General features: G+C 42.1%; 1 protein-coding gene across 4 annotated transcripts in view; it reads right to left on the bottom strand.

Moving 5' to 3' along the window:
- The window catches only part of Crebbp (CREB binding lysine acetyltransferase), a 143,002-nt gene that overhangs the window by 6,587 nt on the left and 111,704 nt on the right, over positions 1-24,711 (bottom strand). For 2 of the 4 annotated variants that reach the window (XM_016003228.3, XM_016003227.3), the window contains 13 exons: positions 22,600-22,718; positions 21,460-21,699; positions 20,965-21,053; positions 15,439-15,549; positions 13,278-13,334; positions 9,529-9,606; positions 9,151-9,218; positions 6,444-6,594; positions 6,024-6,170; positions 5,331-5,444; positions 4,181-4,346; positions 3,748-3,915; positions 23-184 (listed from right to left, as the gene is read on the bottom strand). In XM_016003228.3, the coding sequence (XP_015858714.1) occupies positions 23-184; positions 3,748-3,915; positions 4,181-4,346; positions 5,331-5,444; positions 6,024-6,170; positions 6,444-6,594; positions 9,151-9,218; positions 9,529-9,606; positions 13,278-13,334; positions 15,439-15,549; positions 20,965-21,053; positions 21,460-21,699; positions 22,600-22,718 (1,670 nt within the window). The remainder of the gene's footprint in view (positions 1-22; positions 185-3,747; positions 3,916-4,180; positions 4,347-5,330; positions 5,445-6,023; positions 6,171-6,443; positions 6,595-9,150; positions 9,219-9,528; positions 9,607-13,277; positions 13,335-15,438; positions 15,550-20,964; positions 21,054-21,459; positions 21,700-22,599; positions 22,719-24,711) is intronic. The other 2 variants (XM_016003229.3, XM_006984701.4) reach the window with 1 other exon arrangement.

The raw sequence follows: 24,711 nt of genomic DNA, 5'->3' as shown, positions 1-24,711 counted from the left end.
TCCCACCAGACTATGCCACTACCTCCTTATGTTTTTCCATGGTGGCATACAGCTTCTGGGACAGGTCATTGGATACATTGGGCATGCTGGGCTTCTTCTTGTTGGCGCGGCTAATGCTGCTTTTGTTTTTGTTGGTCTTCTTATTGTTCTTTTTCTTGGCATTCTTGCTGTCACCTTGACTGCCCTGGAACCACATGCAAAGCTGTCAGAACAAGATCCATTTCCTAGGCTGTGGGCTCCAGAGACCCCATATGCACCTAGGCCACACGCTGCCACCAGAGGAATAAGAATGGAATCCTCCAAGCCCGTCTGGCTCTTTTATGTCCTGTTACTTCTCCAGGATGTTAATTCAGAATCTAAGCTTAGCTTTAAGAGGAAGTTTTCTACCACTCCCCAAAATTCCACTGGACATGCTCAGTGCCTGGTTCTTTGCCTTGGGAAGGCCTGCTCGCCTGTATGAATTTTCAAAAGACTCGGGGAAGGAGCAGGCACACCCAGCTGATTCTTTCCAGGTCCCACTCAACACCTGCACTAGGGTAGAACATGTCCAAGCTTGTCTTGCAATCTGTTGTTACTACTTTTCATCATGGTTTGGCTGAGGTCTAAAAGAGACTCCCCAGTTCAAGTGCTCCAATAATCCTACTATGAAAAGAACTTGGGGTGTCACCCATTTAGAATACAACATAGAAAAGCTAAGCAGAGCTAATCCAGAGAACTTCTTTACCCTGTAGTACTGGGAGTGAAACCAGAGCCTCATCATGCTAAGCATGTGCTCTACCATTGAAGGACACCCTCAGCTCAAGAATATCACTTTCTCAAGGGATGTTACAGAACCTAGGTTTCAAACGTATCATGCTCCTGCCTCAGGTCCACGAGTCAAATCTTTTTTTTTTTTTAATTATTTTACCTATGTGCATGTATGTATGTACATTTATGAGTGTGCCACAGTGTCCACGTGGAGGTCAGAGAACTGTTTCCTTTTTTCTTAAAAGGGAGATTGTTCTCTTCTTCCACCATGTAGATTTGGGGACTTTAACACAAACAGAAGACACTTGTTTACTAGCCCTCAAATAAATTGTATTTATTTTTTTATTTTTTTGAGACATGGTCTCACTATGGAGCTCTGGCTGTCAGGGAACTCACTGTGTAGATAGATAGACCAGGCTGGCCTTTAACTCAGAGATCTGCCTGCCTCTATCTTCTGAGTGCTGGGATTAAAGGTATGTGTGCCACTATGCCCATCTTCAAATAAACTTTGTAGTTTATTTTTACTATTATTTCCTGTTTTGGGTTTTTTGTTTTGCTTTGTTTTTTTTTTCAAGACAGGGTTTCTCTGTGTTAACAGCTCTGGCTGTCCTGGAACTCACTCTAGAGACCAGGCTGGCCTCGAATTCAACAGAGATCTGCCTGGCTCTGCCTCCTGAGTGCTGGGATTAAAGGCGTGTGTCACCACCCAGCCAAATAAACTTTTAAAAGAAATTGTTTTCGAGCTAGGCATAGTGGTATCTGCCTTTAATCCCAGCACTCAAGAGTCAAGCTGATCTCTGAGTTTAGGCCAGCCAAAGCTACACAGAGAGATCCTTGTATCAAAAAACCAACAAAAAGAAAAAGAGAGAGAGAGAGAAATTATTTTGGCCATCTGGAAACATGCACTTTAGTTATTTTTCTGGTAGTTTTACCTGTGCACAGTCCTCAGAGTGAGCTTTTTTATTCCCAAAGCTGGGGTTGAATACATGATGTGGTGGTATCATGTCTCCCTCATTTAACATCACCAGAAACGTTTGTCTACTTCTAACTTGATATTCTAATTTTTCTTTTTTTTTTCCTGTTTGAGAATTTCATGCATGCATGCAATATGTTTTGACCAAGCACCCACTTCCTCTACTCCCGTTCCTCCCTAGAGAACCTGATTTTTAATGGCAAAGCAGCATCTTCTACAAAGTGTTAGCTATACTAAAGTTAACACCACTGTGAGGTCCAAGATATCCCTGAGGAAGGGGAGTCCTTGTTCTCAGCTGCACACTGAGAAACTGCACACACACACACACACACACCAACAAGTCTACTTGTCCACACTTTCCCTAGCAGACACCAAGTGCTTGGGTACACAGTGAAGGCTGGCTCAGGCACAAGCCACCCAGGTCGTGTGGATAGCTTCACTGACACCATGCCAGAGTCCACCTTGGATGGCTCAGCTTGCTCTGTATTCCCTGAGTCCTCTTCCGTTCATAGAAGGGCTGTCCTTGTGCTCTGCTGTGCTGTACACCAGTGACTCCCACAGTTGGGCCCACATTCTACTTCCTCAAGTGATGCCACCACTGCTGTCCTTTACAGGTCCAAATGGTTCTGGGCTAGGCCACCTGTACTCTGAGGCCTGGCTTGGCCAGCGGCCTCTTGGTCACACGGTCTCCACTGCAATGTATTCTGAGCCAGCCACTGAGACACGCCTGTTCTTTTAAGGCCAATGTGATTATGGCCTTTCCTCTCCAGCTTCTTGGGAACAGTTTTGCAGTCAAGTAAGAAATCAAACCTTGAGAAAGTCAGACAATGGGGACCACTTGAGAATTCTTGAGAACCGCCAGGGATACAAGCTTCTGTTTCATCCTGGCCTATGCTTTCTGTATTAAAGCTGTCTTTCTGAAGACATAACTCAATGTGCACAGTGCTTGGCACATTGTAACCATTCAACACATCAAGTGTGCACTGAGCATTCACGCTAACCCGAGGCTTCAGGTGTGGCCACATGCTGCCAGCAGCTCTAGCCCTGTTGGGGCCCAGGCCCAACCACTTCTGGAGCAACGCAGTCCATTCTTTATTTCTCCCTCACCAGTGAGGTCCAGCTTCCCACACTCACTCTTTTAACTCATGATCTCTCCCATGCTATCAACACTCTCCACAGAAGTCACTGTACACACCTACCAAACCTACAATACAACCCGTCTACGCCAGTGTCAGCTCTACCTGACAAGCGCACAGTGCCTTGTGATCATCAACACAGCACACTTCCTCCTCTTCCTGGAAGACTCCATCCCCATAACTCAAGGGGGATCTCAGCTCCTCTGTCACTGTTTCCAAAGCCACCCTCAGACTTCCTGCCGTCTTCTTTATCTTAAGCTCCTTTCTTCTCTGAGTTGCCTCATCACCTGAAAACACATCATGCAGCTACCCAGGTCCTTCCTGTTTCTCCCAGTATAAGACACTTCTCAGGGAATGGACAAGGTCAGGTCTTGTTTAGTTCACTCTGCACTCCCTGGTACACAGGGAGAGCAAACAATGAACAGGCTGAGAGCCACAAAAATAAATAAATAAATAAATAGATAGATAGATAGATAGATAAATAAATCAATAGATAAGATATAGATATATAGATATATAGATATATAGATATATAGATATATAAATAAATAAATAAATAAATAAATAAATAAACAAACAAACAAACAAACAAACAAATAGCAAAGCAAAGCCACAAAATGAGGAGTTGTCACAACACGCAGCACAAGGCCCGGCCCTCCAGTTTCTTTAGGAAGTAACTTACACTCATCTCCATGTACTGCCCTGGCTCCAAAAGGTCACCATCTCCCATCTACTCTCCAGGTCTAACCACTAGGCCCCACAGGGAATAACTCTTGTACCGAGATAGTGACGTCCTATGTGTGTGCATGAGAACCTCCACAGAGAACCCGGCAGCAAATGTCGCCTTTCCAGCCGGCCACTCTGGTGGCATAGCTCTAGCGGGGGCTGTACCTCAGGGGTCTCACTAGCTGCAGTACTTTCTTCTTTTTTCCTCTCTTCTTCTTCTTGTTCTAGCTCCTTAATGCTTTCTTCCAGCACATTAGGCCAGAAATCTCCTTCAAAATAGGGTAACTCCTTGGCACTCGTGAGTCTGTCTTCATTTGCTTGTTTGAAGATGTCCTAGAAGGAAGCAGACCAGAGGTGAGGTCAGGTTCCCTGTGGGCTACTGGGAACCTCATACACAAACCAGCCGTCAACTGACTGAAAGGCCCACTGCTTTGACCAACTGCACAGTTGCTTCTGCAGTTTCATCAGATGCTTTCAGGTTCTTGCTTTCTATTCTTGTAATTGATCACAGTTATAAAGCACATGAGTGCCCAAGGAAAATACACAAAACATGTCAATCAGCTGTGACAAAGCCGGCATCGTCCTTCAACAGGGGTACCTTGTAGTCATTAATGATCCTCTCTGCAAATGCCTTGTCCAGCATCTTCTTGTACCACTCCTGCAGTCGTTTTGGTTTGGGGATTTTCTGATCAGGGGGGTGGCAATGAAAGATGTAGTCATCTCCTTCACTTGGGGGACAGGCCCAGATGTGTCCTGTCACATACCTATAAGATACATACGAAAGAAGCCAGATAAAAGTGTCAGTGAACTCTGATCTACTTTTGAGGCAACTGCAACTTATGAACAGGAACTAAAGCAAGGATGGAAATTAGTATGAGGGAAGATGAAAACAAAAGAAATGACTATAATGCTTGTATAGGTCTTCTAAAATACTTGGGCTCCAACCCAATAATGTGAAAGGTGTGTGTGTGTGTGTGTGTGTGTGTGTGTGTGTGTGTGTGTGTGTAAGCATCATCTTCATCATTTATAAACTCAACCCTAGATTTAGGACCGAGCACTTCTTTGGAGCTGAGCCCCCCAGGACAGAGTAAGGGATGTGAAGTACCATCTTCCTGCCTACTCTCCCTCCTGTAAATGGAAGAGCAGCTCAGACAAGTCATTCTCTTTAGAGAACTCATGTCAAAGAATTTTATTCACTCTGTTCAAGACACTTAAGCAAACCTTTTCAGGTTTGGGAAAAGAATGTCACAGGTGTGGCATATAACCACATAGTACCGGAAAAACAAAAACACATAGTGGGCGTTCAATCAGTGAATTTCAATGACAGAGCAGAAAGGACAATGTATATAGAGACAGAGAGCAGATTAGTGGCTGTCTGCAGGCAGGGGCAGGACAGGGAGCAGCAGGCAGCAGTAAGAGGGCACAGGGCTCAGGTGAAGGAGTGTGAGACTGGCTTACGGGAATGGTCACACCAGTCAACAATGTCAAAAAGCACTGACTCCAAAACCGCTCCCAGGCAAAAACAGGATATGTAGATTATGTCTCAACAAAGTGAAAAGAAAATGAGAAGCAAGCAAAGGCAAAGAGTAGACACTGCTCTTCGGGGTGGGACACAAGTGGGAGGCTCAGCAGACTTCTGAACCAATCTCAATAGAGCAGAATAAGACACGTAAAACTAAACGAGAAAAATCACTATTTCACAGAAGAGACAAAATGTTTTTTATTGATTCTGAATAATCGAGACTCACCCCAATTTCTTCACATACTCTAGGTATCCAATGAGGATCTCATGGTAAACAGCTGTCCGGAGGCAGCGGGGCCGGAAGAAATGAATACTGTCCAGATAAGATATGTACACACGCCTGCAGGGGTGGGGGTGGGGGGTGTCATTTTTATTTTTAATTCAGGGTACCCCTCAAGCTTGAAAATAAACACTAACATCCAAAGCCCCCAGAAATAAGTTTTGATAGCAGTCACAGAGTCCACCTAACAGGATGTGAAAGACCCTAATCACAGTTCCATCTGAAAACTAAGGGAACAGAAATAATTTCCTATTGTCCAACAAAAGATAGGGGAACTTTCCCCAGGAGAGCAACTTGGGAGAAGCCACTTCTTTGCCCCTCTCACCCAAAATCCAGACTAAACAAACTAACCCCGGACCAGAGACACTTGGTCTGAATAGGGCATCGAGCTGTTGCTACCCTGGCTCCCCAGTGACCATCTTGATGAGACAAAACAGAACTAGGGCCATACACAAGCATGCCACACTACCACCAAGACCCTTTGTTTTCTGACAGGAAAGCAAAATTAATTGGTTTAGTCGGGTAACTGACTATTTAAATCCAGTACCAAAGCACACAGCTCTAAGACGCCCGAGCCTAGTCTGTTACCATCCAACATAAGGCTAAAAAGACACATTCAGAAATAAGATGGAAGACTACCTTGTATTTGGTGGGGGGCAATCAGAGCCATATTCTTGCACATGCATCCCAAAAAAGCACACATCGACTCCATCGATCTCCTCAAAAGCAAAGAGTGCTTTGGTTCGATACGGGAAAGATTCAGACATTTCTCCAGAATCCACAAACCTGAAACAGAAGCCAGAGCCTGTTCTGTGTAGAAGGAAGGCTCAAGGCTGGCAACCTCTTGCAACAACAGCCAGAGCAGTTTCAGGGCTGTGTTGCAGCTCTTCCTGGTCCTGTTTCTTAGGCAAGAGAGCCATCTCTGATAATGAATTGGGATTCAGAAAAGGTCACATGCTAGTTACCACAAGCCTCTGCATTAAGGATGTCACACTTGAAGCCCTACAGAGACAGGAGTGGGGACTATCCCACAGTTTAGGACAGGAAAAGAACACAAACCTTGACTTCATCCCTGGCTTGACCTCCACAGTCTTGTCTGAGCTGGCCACCACTCTCACAAAAACCTCCCCAGCTTCAGGGTGATTCTGGCGCCGTAAAAACTTGTTAACTCGGTCTTCCAAGTGGTTTCCCAAGCGTGTGGTCTGAAGCCCTAAAAAATTCAGAATGAACAGAATTAGGCAGAGCGGTTGAAGCTGCTGCTTCACTGTTACTTTCAAGGACTAATGAGTGTTCTGTAAATATGAAGGAGCTCCATCCTGTGACTTAAGTGTCTTATAAAGGAAAGCAGATGTGGGCCCTTAAGTACTCTGCTTCTTGCCAGCTATTTATTTGTCCAGGTTTCTGTCCATTTCTAATAGTAAGGGACAGGAGAAAGACAAAGATGGCCTGAATCTGACAGGACTAAGGACATTGTGCTTCATGCCCTTCACCTCAGGTCCTGGGTAGCTGAGTGGAAGCCTGTGGGACAAGCCCTGCCCTGGGGCTATGCTGAGCAGAAGTCTCCTATGTGGAGGGCTCTCTCAAGGACGCCAACAGGCAGATAGATGGCTTATTGCTCCAGAATTACACTTGAGGAACTTTTAATAGCAACAAGGAACATGGCATACCCTTGGCCTAGTCAATGACACCCAGGGCAAGTCATCAAGCATCAGCCAAGGACTGCTTGCTGCCTTCTGAGCACAGTGCTCACCTGGGAGGCAGAGCAGGCATGGCATTAGACTCAGGCAACCTCATCTTGGTGATGTGGCCTGTCCTGTGCTGGCTCTTGCCACAGCACAAGTGATGTGAACACCGACCAAAGCCACTAGGAATAAACATCAGTATGGAAAACTGCTTTTCGGGGAAAGAGTACTAGATGTGAGATCTATAAAAAAATTCATTGATTATAAAAATGGATGCATTTTGGAGGGGTGGTGCTGGGGAACTGAACCCAGGATTCAACATATACTAGGTACTCTACCCCCTTCTCCCACATCAGATGATGGACCTCCCCCCCCCCTTTCCTTTTGTAAAAAGGCAGTCTCTCTCATTATGGTCTCTCACAGGTCACAGGCTGGCATGGGACTCGAGGGGATTCTCCTGTCTTATGCATGAGCCACCACGACACAACCAGCTTACGATGATAAAATTTTAAGTAAGTTTTCTTCTTTAATGACTTTTAATTTTTTTTTGGTTTTTCGAGACAGGGTTTCTCTGTGTAGCTTTGCGCCTTTCCTGGAACTCATTCTGTAGCCCAGGCTGGCCTGGAACTCACAAAGATCCGCCTGGCTCTGCCTCCCGAGTGCTGGGATTAAAGGTGTGCGCCACCACCGCCCGGCTAAATATTTTCTACATTCATGAAAATTGCTATAAAAAGTAAATCTAGGGGACTGGAAAGATGGTCCAGTGGTTAAGAGCACCTACTCTAGCAAAGGACCTGTATTCAGTCCCAATATCAGTATCAGGTACCCCATAGGCACCTCAAATTTCAGCTCTAGGGAATCTAACACCCTGTCCTGGCCTCCCTGGGTACTGCACGCACTTGGTGTACATACAAAAAAGCAGGCACACACATATATACAAATTTAAAAATAAATTAATATTTTTAAAAGTAAATCTACGGAAAGTCTTAGAAAATTCCTTACTATTGTCTCAAGTAGTATCTAGAGAATTACAACTCATGTAAATTTCATTTTTCTGCAATAAATACACCAAGAGTGGTACTTTGGAGGTATATTAAGTAAGGTATATCTAAAAAGGTGGTTTAAAAAGAAAACAAAGGGCTGGAGATATGGCTCAGCAGTTAAAAGCACTGGCTGTTCTTCCAGAGGTCCTGAGTTCAATTCCCAGCAACCACATGGTGGCTTCCAACCATCTGTAATGAGAACTGGTGCCCTCTTCTGGCATGCAGGCAGAACACTGTATACAAAATAAATAAATTTTAAAAATAAAAAACAAAACAAAACAAAACAAAAAAATCCAATAGCAAAGGGGAAAAAAAAACCCATGGAAAAATAAAGATTTGTAAAGTTAAAAGAAGTAAGGAGTGGATTTGAGATCTGAGATTATATTTCAGTGAGCATCACACTTCATAAGCTTAGTCAGGCTGAGCTCTGTGCCCAGCAGTCTTCAGAACTGAGTGACTGTTCTGACAAGAACAGATGTAGGCATAAAGGGCCTCACCAGACCACCATTCTTGCTGAAACCCCTGAGGGAAATCCTGCACTGTAGGACAGCAAGCCTTGCTCCCCAGGAGATGGCCCCGGGAGCCTGTGACAGCACCTTTTCTGGATAGGGCTATTGGTTCTGAGCTATTGGAGAAGGATCTGCCAACAAATGTTCTTTCAGCAGTTCTGAAACGTATTTTTTCTTTCTTGCTTTTTGTTTTTTGAGACAGGGTTTCTCTGTGTATCTTTGGTTGTCCTAGAACTCAAGAGATTCACCTGCCTCTGCCTCCCAGTGCTAGGACTAAAGGTGTGTGGTACCAGCACCCACCTAAAGCTTTACTCTTCTGAAATTTTCTTTCTAAGCTTTGTAAACTGTTACTGAAAACATGAGCAGATCATGAAAGGATCAAGATGAATCACTTCAATGAAAAAAAGTATCAAGCACTGGAAAACCATCCATAGGAAAACTGCTGACATGAGCTCTAAAACAGCAGGGAAAGGTATCAAAAAGAAGAGAAACAACAAAAGTCAAAGCACACAGAAACTTTGAGAAAACTTACTTTTAGCACTGAATTTGTTTTCTTTCCGAGGTCTGCCAGTTTTCTTCAAGCAGTTGTCACACACAAAACTGCACAACAAATAATGGGTGTGATCAGATTATACTCAACAGTGCATGTTGCCAAACCAGTGAAATGCAGAACTGAAATACTTGGTTGGCAGTTTAAATCACATCATTGTGAAAAGAGTGAGGAGACAAGACGGCTTTGATTCTACAATTTGTAAAGCAGGCAAACATAAGATTTAAATTTAGAACCAACTACCACCTCCCTTACTCGCTTAATTTTGCTGACAATGAACAAGACTCTGCACCACAGCCACCTCCCCCTGACTTGTACACAGCTGCTCCTCCTTCCCAGAGATCACAGCAAATCACTCACCCTGAAGGCCAAATGATGTCATAGTGTAGAACACAAATCTGATGCATCTTCCGGCCACACTCTTTGCAGTCAACAAAACTGGGAGACAAGAAAGCACAATTATACACCAGGAGCCACACATAGGAAGTTTTCAGCAGGAGCTCGAGTGTATGGCACACACTGTTGTCTGAGCTGCTTTCAGGAGCTCTGACATCCACGCATGTGCTGACTAATTCAGAAGTGTTTTACATGCTTACCTATGTTAGTTAATTTGCTTAGTGAAGAAACAGGATCCCATTCTTCCCCACCCAACCTTTCTTTTTCTTTTGAGTAAAAGAGGTCTGGCCATGTAGTCCAGCCTGGCCTTGAACACATGATCCATGATCCTTCTCTGGTCTTCTCAGTGCAGAAATTAAAAGCCTGCATGACCACTTCTGGAATTTCTGCCCCCCCCCTTTTTTAAACACTGTGCCATTTTCTTCTCTCCCCATTTCCCTTAGCAAAAAGAGATAAATGTGTGTGTGTAGAGGTGGGGTGGGGGGTTAAGGCCTGTGCACAAATGCAGGTATATGTATGAAGGTCAAAAGCCAGCTTTGAGCTGGGCGGTGGTGGCGTACGCCTTTTATGCTAGCACTCGGGAGGCAGAGGCAGGTGGATCGCGATAAGTTTGAGGCCAGCCTGGTCCACAAAGTGAGTTCCAGGACAGCCAGGGCTATACAGAGAAAGCCTGTCTCAAAAAAAAAAAAAAAAAAAAAAACACAGTAAAAAGAAAAAAATTACTATGATAAATGTATATTCCCTAGTCCAGTAATTCTAATGTCACTATAGACTTCAAGACCCATTCTTTCTCTATGTAATTTTTCCATACTTAAATGGGCTCAGGAACCAGAACAGTATGTTCAGTGTTATAAATAATTGCTCCGAGTTTTCAGATTTCCCCACTCTACCTTCTAAGGCTACAGAAAGCAAAGTAGCTAGATGAGAGCATCCCTAGCAGGCCCAAGGCACAGGAAACACCTGCTCCAAGTTGTTGACAGGTAGTGGGAGGCATCAATGCTAACAAAAAGTGATAGGCTTCACTGAACACACTCAGTCTCCTGGTACCATTTCCACACTGCTCAGTTCAGTACAGCCACTTACAAATGCATGTTTATCACCCTCAAGGGCTGACTCCAATAGGAATTCTCAACACCAAGACAGCCAGTGCTCAAACCTTTTGCTTTTTTTTTTTTTAAGTTTGGTTCTTTTTTTTTAAAGATTTATTTATTTATTTTTTATACAGTGTTCTGCCAGCATGTATGCCTGAAGGCCAGAAGAGGGCACCAGATCTCATTATAGATGGTTGTGAGCCACCATGTGGTTGCTGGGAATTGAACTCAGGACCTTTGGAAGAGCAGTCGGTGCTCTTAAACTCTGAGCCATCTCTCCAGCCCCACCTTTTGCTTTTTATAGTTTACAGTCTCACTGTTACCAAAATCCACATCCCAGGAAAATTTAAGGCACCAGAAAGCACCCCTGTTTCCTGGGAGAAGCCAAGCTCTTGATAATGATTCGCTTCTTCTTGTCCCTTCATCCTGCTCCACACCTGCTATACAAACCTTCAGCCATGGTATGTCCTAACCAGCTGCTGTTCTCTTTAGAGAGAGGATACACATTAACACTGTGAAACAGGGGCAGCATGACTTGGTTGTGACTACTAATTAACAGCCATGGCGGAGGTTCCTTCCCCACACTTGACCTGGTCATTTAGCCCTGCACTGCATTCTTCCAGGGCTCATGCCATCAACTCTATGCATCTACAGTCTCTGAAGTGAGCTTGGTTGGCCTCTGGGGGACGCAAGGTCAGAACAGTAACTCTTTTGACTCCCACCTTCTCTCTAAAGATAACCCGTTCAGTTCTTCCCTCCACTGTCAGGGAAGGAAATACCAAACATATATCTGCCTGGGACCCATAACCCATAAGGCCCTCTCCTCGACATTCCATTTACTATGGAGCCTTCCATCTCATAGTTTGGCCTCCTTTTCTAATTCCAACAGTCCTGCTTTAGATGAGCCTTGACTTCTTGCCTAGGTTTTACCTAAATCTCCCAGGGAGTTTCTAGAGACTGAAATCATATACCTCATGTTCCCTGCTTAAGGAGTGGTGGTGTGTGTGTGTGGGGGTGGGGGTGGGGGTCTATTTTTCTTTTCTTTTCTTTTTTTAGTTTTTCTTTAGAATTAGGATCTTACTAAATAGCCCAGGCAGGTCTTGAGTTAGTCATCTTGCCCCAGCTTCTCAACTGTTGGGAGTACAGGGGAATGCCACCATACTCTGCTGCAGAGATGGACTTTATACACTACAATCAAAGCTGTTTTTCAAAACTTGCCCAGTATACACTGAATGGTCTAAATGCCAAACAGGTTAAATGTATTAAGTGCTCCTGCCACTACATCCCCTGGGCCTGACTGGTCCATCAGTCCCATGATATGTTTTGAGTATCTTGTGTTCTCTCTTTCCTTTATGCCCAGAATGTTATGTTGCTCTCTCCAATACCTGCTCATAGGTAAGAATCACCAACTCCAGGAAGCCCACCCCAAAGGTGATGCTGCTGTGCACATCCTCAAATTTCTCACCCAGGGAACCATAGACACTATGCCTCCTGTTGCCCGCACTTATTGTTGCTGCAAAAAGAAACTTAAAACCCATACAAAGAGGGCTGGAGAGATGGCTCAGCAGTGAAGAATCCTGGACCCAAGTTCACCTCCCAACAAACATGGTAGTTCCCAGCCATCTATAACTCTAGTTCTGGGAGATCTGACCTGTTCTGGCCTTTAGGGGCATCAGTACACATGTCCTGTATACAGATAAATTTAGGCAAACACACACATATAAATAAATCAGTAACATGGGGGGGGGGTGACATGTGACACGGCAACATAACAGGGAGAATCAGAAGTAAAACTGAATTTTCCTTGGGGGAAGTCTCCATATGTACCAGCATTCATTACCTAATGCAATCCTGTCCCTAGGTATCGGACAGTAGGATAAAGGAAGGAACCTTCCCAAAAGAGCTGCATCTTCAAATGTTGCCTGGGTGGGAAGTGTCTTCCATTATAGCAGTCGACCTCTCTGGAACTAGGAGATTTGGGGCCAAGAGAATACAGCAAAACTGACAGACCTGTCCCAAGCTTTAAAAGCCAACTTTGCAAATGAAGCATTCTCATGAGCAAAGGCAGTGGTAAGAACATATACTACATCTCACAGGACAGATTGTTTAGAAAGTGGTTCTTTTGTTTTTGTTTTTTTTTGGGGGGGGGTTTTTTCAAGATAGGGTTTCTCTGTGTAGCTTTGCACCTTTCCTGGAACTCGCTTTGGAGACCAGGCTGGCCTCAAACTCACAGAGATCTGCCTGCCTCTGCCTCCCGAGTGCTGGGATTAAAGGCGTGCGCCACCACCGCCTGGCTACCCACATAATCTTATCACTATTAAAATCTAGCAACTGGAAAATGTGTTAGAGAGACTTATATTTTGAGTTTGAGATAACTTCCCATAAGAAACTTTTTATTTTCCCATAATCTAATCACAAATAATAACTTTCCTCATCTAAGACTCTAAGTAAAAAATAGCCAGGTATAGTGACATACACCTTTAATCCCAGCACTTGGGAGGTAGAGGCAGGCAGGTGTCTATGAGTTTAGGACAGCCAAGGCTACTCAGAAAAAACCTGTCTCAAAAACAAACAAGAGAGAGAGGGCAGGGGCTACATATATATGTATGTATGTATACTCACGGTTCAGGATCTAAGGTATCATTTTTCTTCTTTTCAAATTGATCCTTGGAAATTGTCCTTATTTAAAAGAAAAAGAAACATTTTAATCAATCCACATATACTCCTCTACCAATTTTTTTTCTTGATATCTGTTCTAAACTACTAACAGCTTTACTGTAAGATTTAATTCAGATTATGATGGCAAAATTGTGTTGAGATTTAAATATGTTTATTCTCATTCAAGTTCATATGACGAATAGCTACTGAATTGGACATTGGTAAGATCACAGCTGAATGCCAACATATCTTCAATGTAAGGTGAGACTCTACCAAGGACTCTCACTTTGGAAAGGTGGAGTATTTGGGTTTCAAACCATGCATATGTGACTTACTTCTAACACACGGAATTATATAACTCTTTTTTGGTTGCTGTTTCTTTAAAAAACAAAAAAACACATACTGTGTGTAGCGGGGGAGAGAACGACCATGATGGGTGGTCAGAGAACCAAACTGTGAAGGTGGTTCTCCCCATCCACCTTCCTGTGAGCTCAGGAACAGAACTCAGGCTGCAGGCTTGCAGCAAAAGTGTCTGTACCTATTCACTCATTTCACTAGCCCCTTTCCTGCATCTTTAGTTTTTACCCTAAGTGACATACAAAAACTTAAAAGTTGCAAATATTAATGGTATACCACATAATATCTGCCCCTTGTGCACACTGCATAATGCTTAAATTTAGGCTAAACATACTAACCACCTCCAACACTTACCTTTTGGAGGGGGGCATGAAAAAAAACTTTCAAAATCCTTCCTTCTAGCTTTTTGAAAAGTACAGTACATAAATGTTATCAACAGTTACCATACTGTGCAAAAGTAATCCACAGCTTTTGCTGGTATCTAACTGAACCTTAGCATTTATTGATTAGCCTTCTCCCATCCCTACCTCCTACAATTCAATGATTAACTCCAATTAGACCAAAGAATTAAGATGATAAGGGTAATAAAATCATTTCTGGAGCACGGCCTTCCTGCCTGTGGGACCCAGTAACTCTGAGGCCAGATTTTCAACTTGACCAGAAGCATGGAAGACTGAGGAACTCAGTGTGCAGAAAAGGGAACTATAAAAACGCTTGGCAGGCTAGAACAGATATACAGGCCAGCATGCCTTTGGGCATTTTACAAATATAAATGAGTCAAGTACCCACTGTGGTTTTCATTTCTCTTGCTGGTTATGCTGCCACTCAAAAGGCACTTCATTAGAAGACAAGCAGGGATATGCAGGAATAAATTAATGGACATGCTAGATCCAGCTAGGGAGCAAGAGTAAGACCATCAGCAAGGAATGATAGATATTTCTATGTTATACTGGAAGACATGGAGAAAGGATTGGAATCTAACCTGCAGTAGCTCAGTAACTTAAAAGATGTTTTTTTTTTTGTCTTTATTTATTTATTTTTTCTTTCTTTTTCTGGAGCTGAGGACTGAACTCAGGGCCTTAAGCGCTCTAACACTGAGTTAAATCCCCAAGCCCAAGATGAAGGTTTAAAAGGTAAAGTTAACTCCAAAATGTTTTTGTTTATTTTTTTTTATAAAAGTATTTATTTATTTATTTTGTGTGCATTGGTGTTTTGCCTGCATGTATGTCTGTGTGAGGATGGTCAATCCCCTGGAACTGGAGTTACAGACAGTTGTGAGCTGTCATGTGGGTGCTGGGAATTGAACTTGGGTCCTCTGGAAGAGCAATCAGTGCTGTTAACCTCTGAGCCACTTCTCCAGCCCTGTTCTGTTTTGTTTTAAAGGGTGTTGTTGTTGTTGGTGATATGTATGCAACACTCATTTCCTGTGGATAAGGCTATCTGGCTTCTTAGGTAAAACTGAAGTTAGAATTTTCAAGCAAAGGTTACCTACCACCATGAAGAAAGTTATTTGCTAGTGAGCTATACAAGGGTCAAGAACTGAACTAATCCTGCCTTGAATGGAGCAAAATGGAGAACTGGTGTTGCTGTTTGGCCAACACCTATACCTTTAAGTACAAATATCAATGCCCATGCAACCGTGTTCCCACTAAACGTGGGTATAGTTAATATGTGAAGAAAAACAAAACACAACTTGCACACAACTCTAAATGGACATTTTGGCTTCTTTGGTCATGAACACAAGGAAGTATGGCAAGATCATACTTACGTCTGAGGTTGGGAAGGGTCGTCACCCAGGGTCACATTCTCGCCCTGGATCTCTGTGAAACACTTCTCACAGAAATGATACCTGTCAGCAAGAAGGCCATACTTGGGTGAACTGGTCCATCACAACATACAGCCACCCAAGCAACGAAGCCACCAATCAGAGCAGGGCAGAGCACCACGACGAAGGGGGGGCGTTGTTGGTTGATTGATGGGTCAGTGAGGACAATGAAAGGAACAGGGGGCAGGTAGGGAAGGGCAGAATTAGAGAACAGGGAAGGGAACAAATAGCACAGACACAGAGGTAAGACGCAAACACCAGACAACACAAAGCAGAAAGCCAAGGCAAAGCATTGATTAGCATTCGGTCTCATTGCACGCATCATAGGCCATCATCACTAACAACGACAGGTTTGGTCCGGCTCCAAGATGCAAATGCTTTCAAGGAGTTAATACTAAAATTGCATGGAGCCTAAATTTAGAAATCTCAAATTTGTATTAAAATCAAATATTGAGCCAGGGTTTAAAATAGAAAATTTTACTTTGAACAACAGTATGAGAAGAAAGCCTTTAAAAAGCAAGTTAAACTGGAATACTTCATTTTTCAAAATGGAAATTTGATGCTTGACTGCATCAGAGGTTTTACTTCCGGTATTAAGCCAGATCTTCCATTGTATGACAATGTTGAGCACCCAGAACCATTTTTTGTTGTTGCTGTTTGTTATTTTCTCAAGTTAATCACTCAGTTAATAATAATTGTGTTACAATACAAATGAAACCAAATCCATATTCTAGACAAACACTTAACAGAAATGCAGTCAGGGTCAAAGACTTTCCAGCCATTTATTAATAAGAATATACAGAGAAAAATTATGATATATTGTATAAACAATACAATATATGCAAACCCACAAACAATTTTTGAAAAGTTTTGGTTCACTTCTAAGCTGTGATTTGAATTTTGGTACTGGGACCAATCATTCATGGGATACATGGTGAATGACTGTTCTGACTTGGTATCAACCCAAGTTAAGCAAATTTAGAGAGTTAATCTTTAAATAGCACAATCTGCATTTGAAAAATTATCCATCATCCCAATTTCTTGTGTGATAATAATATAGAGCCTGGGCTCATGCTGTTAAGTGATAACAATTATAGACTATTAAATGTTTGGAAAGGACATGAATGAGAAGTTAACAAAAAGGTGGGTTCTGCATAAAACAAGATGAGCACACAAAAATACTATAAAATAAACAAGCTGAATGGAGGTCAATTACACAGGCAAAAAGGTGAGCATAAGCTAGCAGCAGCAGTACAATAAAATGCAGGTTTAGCACTCAAAACTACATCTACAAGATGCCAAGAAAGATTAGTATTAGACACTGATGGGATTTGGAGCACGAGCTGAACCCCCAGTGCAGAGGAAGATGCAGTAACTGTGCTCTCACTCACTCATTCATTCAGCATTCAGCTGCATGCTCATTCACTCATTTATCACTCACTCAGCTACAGAATGAGACATGAGCCATGAGGAGAGGCCCCCGCAAGTCCCAGTTTTCATCTTCATTAAAACATTGAGCATTTAGTCCACAGACTTTGCTAAATGACACATGCAGCCAATTTAAACCTAAAACTTCATTCAGAACATTCAGAACGTCTTCAGGTTATCCAATTTTTCATATTCTGTTGATGAACAGGGCAGATTCACCACAGATAATGACTGGACTAATAATAATAGTTTCTTGCCAGGACACAATTAAAAACTGACTAGGAACAGACATTTCTGTATATAAATGAACCATAGTAATGTTCTTGTCATTCACTATTTTGTAAATATTCTTATAGAGCCTTAAAAAAACTTCTACATAGAGCAGGGCATGGTACAAGCAGACATTCCCTGAAGTCAAGAACATCGTTGTTAAAAATAAAGCTTAGAACTAAGTGATCCATTCATCATGCAAGCAAACGTACTACTGGGAGCCAGCAAAAACTGCTGGGCTGTCTGAAATGAAACCACTACAATCACAAGTGAGTCTCAATGATTTTAAGAACTTGGAAAAACTCTTAGCATTTTCAGTCAGTCTTTAAAGCCTCACAACATGTAGGACACGAGAACACGAACCCATTGTTTCCAGTGGCAGGAACTACTGCAGAGAGAAGTACTGATGACCAAGAGGCAGCCCAGGAATGGCTACAGAAGCCTAAGCTCTCGGTATGGGACCAATTCCCACTCCTGAGAATCTCAGGGTCACAAAATTTGAGGGATAGTGTTAAAGACTCTAGTGTCTGTCCCAAAGCACTGGCAGTGAAAACTGCATACAATCGAGCCTGTTCATTAAGCAGGTGAGAGGGCAGGGCCCATAACCTCACTTCATCAACATTCACTGAGATGAAGACAGTGCAGAACAAGGCATCTTTTTAATGAAGATGAAACATGTCTGGTCCAGGATAACAAATGTGATGTAGACGGTCTTATTATGACAAAGTCTACACTTCATTCTTCCTAAAAATAAAGGTTCAGAAGTTCACTTCTTAACCATTAACAGCCTGGATAGCATTCTGTCTTGTGTGAAGGAAGTAGTGTGATGAATATGGAACTGTGAAGGAGAAAATATTTCACGTAAATCTGATGACAGTGCAAATGGGGGTTGCTAAGTTAGCACATGTAACTATATGGTTTAGCTGTGAGGGTAGTTTAATGTATGATATTTTCAAATGCAGATTGTTTTAAATACTCTATCAGTATTTACAAACTGGGGTATCAATAATTTATACATTATCTTCAGATAATCATTAGAAAAGCTATAGCAGTTTCCTCAAAGTGAGTTACTTTCAAATTCTAAAAGTGTAGAAACAAGTGAAAATGTAAGCACACACTAGCATAAACATTAAGAATTTCACTTGTTTAAATGGTCAGTTACTGGTTTAAGTATCTAAAACTTTAGCACAAGTGACAACAATTATTTACTGAACACAACAGTGTTCATAGTCAATTTGAAAAAAATGATGAGCAACCAGAATGTTCATTGTTGAATTTGGCCACTGCTTTCTTGGAATTAGAGGGTATTAATCAATTCATGTACTTTTCTAAGAGCACAGAGGGCACAAATGGTAAAAGCTTTCGAAATGTAACAGACATAGGATAGATACAACTCATATATTTTCATTTTCATTTAAGAAAAAACATCACTTTTTGGTTTGTAAAAGTGAAGTTTTACACAAAAATAAAAATGGGCATTTCAGGACTTCCAGAATAGTCCTAGTGTTTGTCCTCTATCACAGAACTTTCCTGATACCAGTTCAATTTACCTTGAATTGCTCTCAGTGAATGGGCCCCAATCTGTTTAAGTCATTAACAAGCAGAGTCCAGAACAGTGAAACAATGCAAAGGCCCAAACACTTAGAGACAGTGGGTAAGCTAGGTGCTGTGGTCTCTCTCTGTAATCCTAGCATTCAGGAGGCTGAGGCAAGAAGATCAAATCTGAGGCCACGTTGAGCTACATTGAGACACTGTCTCAACTCAACAAAACAAAACAAAACCAACCAACCAATCAACCAAAACAAAACCAGACAACCAAATAAATCAACTTACAACTTCATATAAATCACAATGGTCTTTAAAGTACATTCCTATGCACTGTTCCACTGAAGACAGACAACAAGAGCCAGTTAGGGAAGATGCCTGTATCTCGGACAAGGTTAAGTAGGACACATCCTGAGATGTGCTAAGAGTCAGAGGACTAAACAACAAATGGAGGACAACTCCTGCATACTACATGGTCACTGTGGGAGGATCCCATTCTGAGGGGTTCTGGTATCCTTTTCAATTCTGTCTTACAATGTTTGTATGAAAGGCCTAGGGTAGCAAACACTGCATGAGCAATGTCCTGGATTCTATCCATAGTACAACAACAACAAACAACATTACAGACCACAAAACAAAACAAAACACCTTCACACTCACCTCCACAAAAACAAAAACAAAAACAAGCCTTCTATTTGGGAAGGGGAGTGTTGAGATAGAAATTAAACTTTGATGTGAAGCTATTTTCAGCAGGACAGGTTGCTCAGGCTGCACTTTCGACCAGAGAGCAACTTTGGGGAGTCGGTCCTGCTACTCCGTAGGCCCAGGGACCAAACTCTGGTCACCAAGCTTGACAACAAATGCCCTAACCCAATGAGCAATCTTGTCAAGTTCTTTTTTTGGAAAAAATAGCATTTGCATAGGAGCTATCATGAAGATAGTTACATTTTCTTTTAAAATTACAAATATAACTCAAAAAAAAAAACCATACTTCAAAAAAATATTTCAAAATTCCAAATTTGTCAGGCCTATATTTAGGTACCTTTGAACAAGTCAACAATCCCCTTTTGACTTTATCATGGCCCAATAAGAGAAAGTATACCTATCTGAAGGGGTAAACCCTGATGCAAACACCTAAGCCCTAAGACAGAGAACAAGCGCAAAGCTCCTTGTTGGTCACACAGGTTCTCATTGCTGGCTCACAAGATGCAGTCAACAGTATCGACTTCAGTCTAAGTCACAGCTTATTCTTCAGGCCATGGAGCCTTTGTGTGGCAGCAACAAGGCCACAAGAGGGCTCAGAACACAACTTTCACTTCATCTCAGCAAAAAAGCAGATAAGCAATTAGGAATTGACCTTTCCAAATCACTACAGCAGGTATTTGTGTATTACTATCATCTCACTGTCCCACTGTGTGAGGACATCTCTTCTAGTCTAACCTTTCACATTCCTCAAGGATGGCAACCATTTTCCAGGCAGGCCTACCACTCTAAAAAGACGACGACAACAGTATCTCAAACAAATACCAGGGCCTCACTGTGCTCCCAGCAGCCGCAGGAGAACTAGTCTTGAGTTCATTAAGGAACACCAGCCCTCACATTGCAGTATTAGCAAAGAGTACCCTTGTGCTCTTTTTGTAAAAACCAAACCAAACCAAAAACAAACAAAAAAAAACCCTAAAGGCCAAATGATGTAGGCATGCATTTGCTGTAGAATAAAATCCAACTTTCTATTTTCTGAATATCTTAAAAGTCATTTCAGGCTTTTCCAAGGTTAGTCTCAACTCTGTCCTCTTGGCTACAGTGCTGTATTACAGGGAATTATTACTGAGCTACGGCCTCAGCCCAGGGAAACATATTTTTACTATAAATGTATGCTGCCTTTTTTTTTGGTGTGTGTGTGTGTTGAGACAGGGTCTCTCTACATAACCCTGGTTGTCCTAGAACTCACTATACAGACCAGGCTGGCCTCAAACTCACAGAGATCTGCCTGCCTCTGCCTTCAAGTGCTGGGATTAAAGGCCTTGGCCACCATGCTCAGCAAATGTATGCTTTACAAATCAGGAGGACAAGGAGCTACCTGACCAACCAAGAGGCACAGACATTTTGGCCCTTTTTACAGGACTTCCAGGAAATAAGTAACACATCCAGGCTATGGTCAGATGCACAATCCTTGTCTTAACACTGTCCTTTGCTCTGGAATGCAGGGACCTGCATGATGCTTACCTATTCTGATAGCTGTAGTAGGCTGCATCGCGAGGAATTGTACACAGCTGCTTCCCATAACAGCACAAAGTCTGTGGGGAAAACTCATACTGCAAAAATAAGGAGAAAATACTAAACATATATTCCACAAACATCCTCAAGTATTCTAGCATGCTATGGAGTCACACCCAGCTGGTAAGTTACTAACTAGAACATGAGGTAAAATTCTAACTGGTTCATAGCTATTTCAGGACATTTTTGGACTTAATATTACAGAATTATCATAGCTCTGGTTTCAGGTATTACAGACAGATACAATGGGCACAGGGCACTGAGAAAGGCCTGCCAGTGAATACCTCTCACTTTGACCATGACATCATGCCAGGAAGTCAACTATTACAAAGACTACACTATAGCCTAGAGCTCCCAAGCACATGTATATGAGCAGAATCTTAGTGTAACACTAAGATTACTTACTGATTAACCAAACAAATTTGTTTTCCAGAAATACTATACCTTTCGTCCACAGCAGTATCCGAGAGACTGCATAACAGGGTCAATTTCTTGCTCAAAGACCTCTGCGAGTTTACTGCAAAATTTATACACCCGGGATGTCTTACGATTATACAGCCAGGCATTGTTGAACATAAGCCAGACATCATCCACATACTGCCAGGGTTCTTGATACTGCCCTGTATCCAGCTTCCGTTTGATGGTAGAAAGGTCCATTGGATTCTTCACAATATCAAAATAATCCTTAAAAAAAAAAAAAGTCAACTCTATGAGTGAATCCCCCAAAGCTTAACAATAAAAAGTATCAGACATTCTAATCCCAAGAGTAAGTAATGAAAGTGAAAAGAAAATAATCCCAAATATTGCTCTGATTTGACTCACTAATATGGCAACCAACATGTGCACTTGTGATTGAATTACTGCAACGGCAAAGTTAAAGAAAAAATAAAAGGAAAGGGATTATTAGAACATAATTTTAATGAAAATGAGGGATTTAATTTACATTAAAAATGGTGAACAAGGGGGCTGGAGAGATGGCTCAGAGGTTAAGAGCACTGACTGCTCTTCCAGAGGTCATGAGTTCAGTTCCCAGCAACCACATGGTGGCTTACAACCATCTGTAATGAGACCTGGTGCCCTCTTCTGGCCTGCAGTCACATATGCTGTATATATAATAAATAAATCTTTTTAAAAAAATGGTGAACAAATGCATCAGAAAATGTACACTTCTACAGATTCCCTTTGGTCTACATAAACAAAATGCAATTTAATGATTAACACAAACACCAATCTCAAAAGAACACATGGCCTTTCCAAGTCTTTCAAGGACATCAAATAGGGATTGATATGTATATCATTGTTGGCATTTTTAAAGCCAATCCTTTTAGATAAACTTGTACACAAAGCCTCAAATATAAAGGGGCCTCTGTGCTAAAGCAAGTGGGCTTGAACTCCAACGAATGATTCTGATCCATCAAAACTGCTGACAGACACAGATTTTTATATTAGAGGAAAAAAATCCTCAAAGTAAGTTTTTGGGGTTTTTTTTTGTTGTTTTGTTTGTTTGTTTGTTTGTTTTCACTCAATTTTAAAGAGACGAAACAAGATGCTCAAAGTTCTAACCCATATTTCATATTAACTTACTGGGATTCCTAGGAGCTGGGGATCTACAGGCTGCCGAAAAGGTAAAGACTCTGGGTCCTGTCTGTAGAGTGCTTCTAGAGTTGGCATAAGTGCCTGGCGAAGCTCTTCAGGTTTAAAGACTAGAGGGAGAAAACATTGGGAAGAGAAATCATTAATGGGTGCTCAAGACACATCCATCGTCACATTCAAACTACAAGCCTAGTCACTTCTACTTCCCACCCACAATTCTTTTCAAGCTCTCTGATACTTTATTCAGCATGTGAAGAATCCTTAAACTAGAGGTGTAAGTTGGGGTTTTCTGAACATAGCAAAGTGGCCTTTAAATCTGACGCTCAGGCCATGAGACAAATATTGCATGGAGGAGTTTGCTTCAACAAAATTCCCAATCTTCAAATATTGCTATAACAGAAAACAGTTAATTTCTAATTCTGCTTCCCTGATCAATTGGGCAGTACATAAAGCCCTTTCATTGCAGGGACCTTTTGTGAATTATCTGGTGATGCTTTTCTATGCCTGGCCCAGTTAAATTCAACTCACTTGAAATAAACCTTTATCTACTGCACCCCCATATACAAATGTAAACAATAACTAGACTACAGAAAGAGGAAGTTTCTAAAAGTCCCCTAGTGTTTCTCCAACATTTGTCAGAATCCACTGCTCTCACCTTCTAGCTATCACATTTCCTACCTAGTCTGTTGTTACCATTGTGCTCCGGAGAGTGAGGCAAGAAGACTGCTTGGGCTATGGAATGAGACCCTGTCTCAAAGTAAGTAAGCCAGCCAGCCAAAAATAAACAAATAACTGTGACTGCCAGATACCTTTAAGATAGGAACACACCCTACTTTAGTCCTTAGGGTGCAGGTCAGTGTGTCATAACCCTTGGCTCTTCCTCCACAAAGAAAACTGAACAGAAGGAAAAACAGTTCAAAGCAGTTCTGATGACTGGTGTTATGAGTGATCCAAACTTTGTAGAGGTTTTTTTTTTTTTTTTTTTTTAATCTTACTGGCTGTGGTATCAAATGCCTTTAATCACAGCACTTGGGGGGTAGAAGCAAATGGATCTCTATGAGTTCAAGGTCGGCTTGGTCTACATAGTAAGTTCCAAGCCAGGTCATACCAACCAAGAATACATAGTTAGACAAAAGTTCCAGTTGTCTTTTTTCACATGAAAGGTTAAAGGTTAACAGAAAAATTCAACCTAACATCCTCATTTTAGGTATATAAACAGATGCACCAAAGTTCCCCATAATTTATCCCCATCAGAGCAGGGACCCATCAGGTCTCTTGAGCACCTTGTGACAGACACTCCCTCTTTTGCAGGACACCTGGCTGCTTTAGCCCTTGTAGTACTGGCTCAAGGTCTAGATGATCAGGGAAGCCTCCCTATTATAACATAAAGGCCCACTCAAGCATGCAGACATGCCCCAAGTAACCTTGTAAATAAATGAACAGTCTTGCTTTCCTTTTGCTAACTTCATTCTTCTGCTTATAAAACCGTTACAAAGGATCACCTGGCTTTTTTTTTGGGGGGGGGGGGTAATGTGCTTTTGTGTTTTTTTATCTTCTGAGACAGGGACTCAGTATCTATAGGCTAGAATTGACTACATAGCCCAGGTTGGCTTAAGTGCTAGGATTATAGGCTTGTGCCACTATGCCTAACTATATCCATTATCCTGGAGTAATGTGTGTGAGGTGTGTGTGTGTGTGTGTGTGTGTGTGTGTGTGTGTGTGTGTGTGTGCACGTGGAGTCTTTCTTTACTGCTCTTCACCTCATTCAACCAGTCCGGGTCTCGGACGTGCACTCAGGACTTGTAGGAATGGCTAGTCTAGCTTGCTAGCTTGTTCTAGGGACCCCTGGTCTTCGGCTTCCTGAGCACTAGACCAAGAGGCAGGCCGGCCAGCATCCCTACCTGTCACTCCTGTGGGGTCTGGGGGTCCTGAACTCTAGTCCCCACGCTTGCTGCTTGTGCATCAAGTACTTCAACTGCTAAGCAATCGCCACAGTCCCTTAAATAATTCTTTATGAGAAAACATTTAATCAAAAGCTTTTTCATTCCAATAGATAAGGGGCTGACAAATTATGATCAAAATTCCTACTTTCTATGAGTCAAG

This window comes from Peromyscus maniculatus, chromosome 8 (genome assembly GCF_049852395.1).
Source record: "Peromyscus maniculatus bairdii isolate BWxNUB_F1_BW_parent chromosome 8, HU_Pman_BW_mat_3.1, whole genome shotgun sequence".
NCBI lineage: Eukaryota > Metazoa > Chordata > Mammalia > Rodentia > Cricetidae > Peromyscus > Peromyscus maniculatus.
Note: the sequence above shows the minus strand (reverse complement) of the source record. Positions and strands in the feature narration are given on the sequence as shown.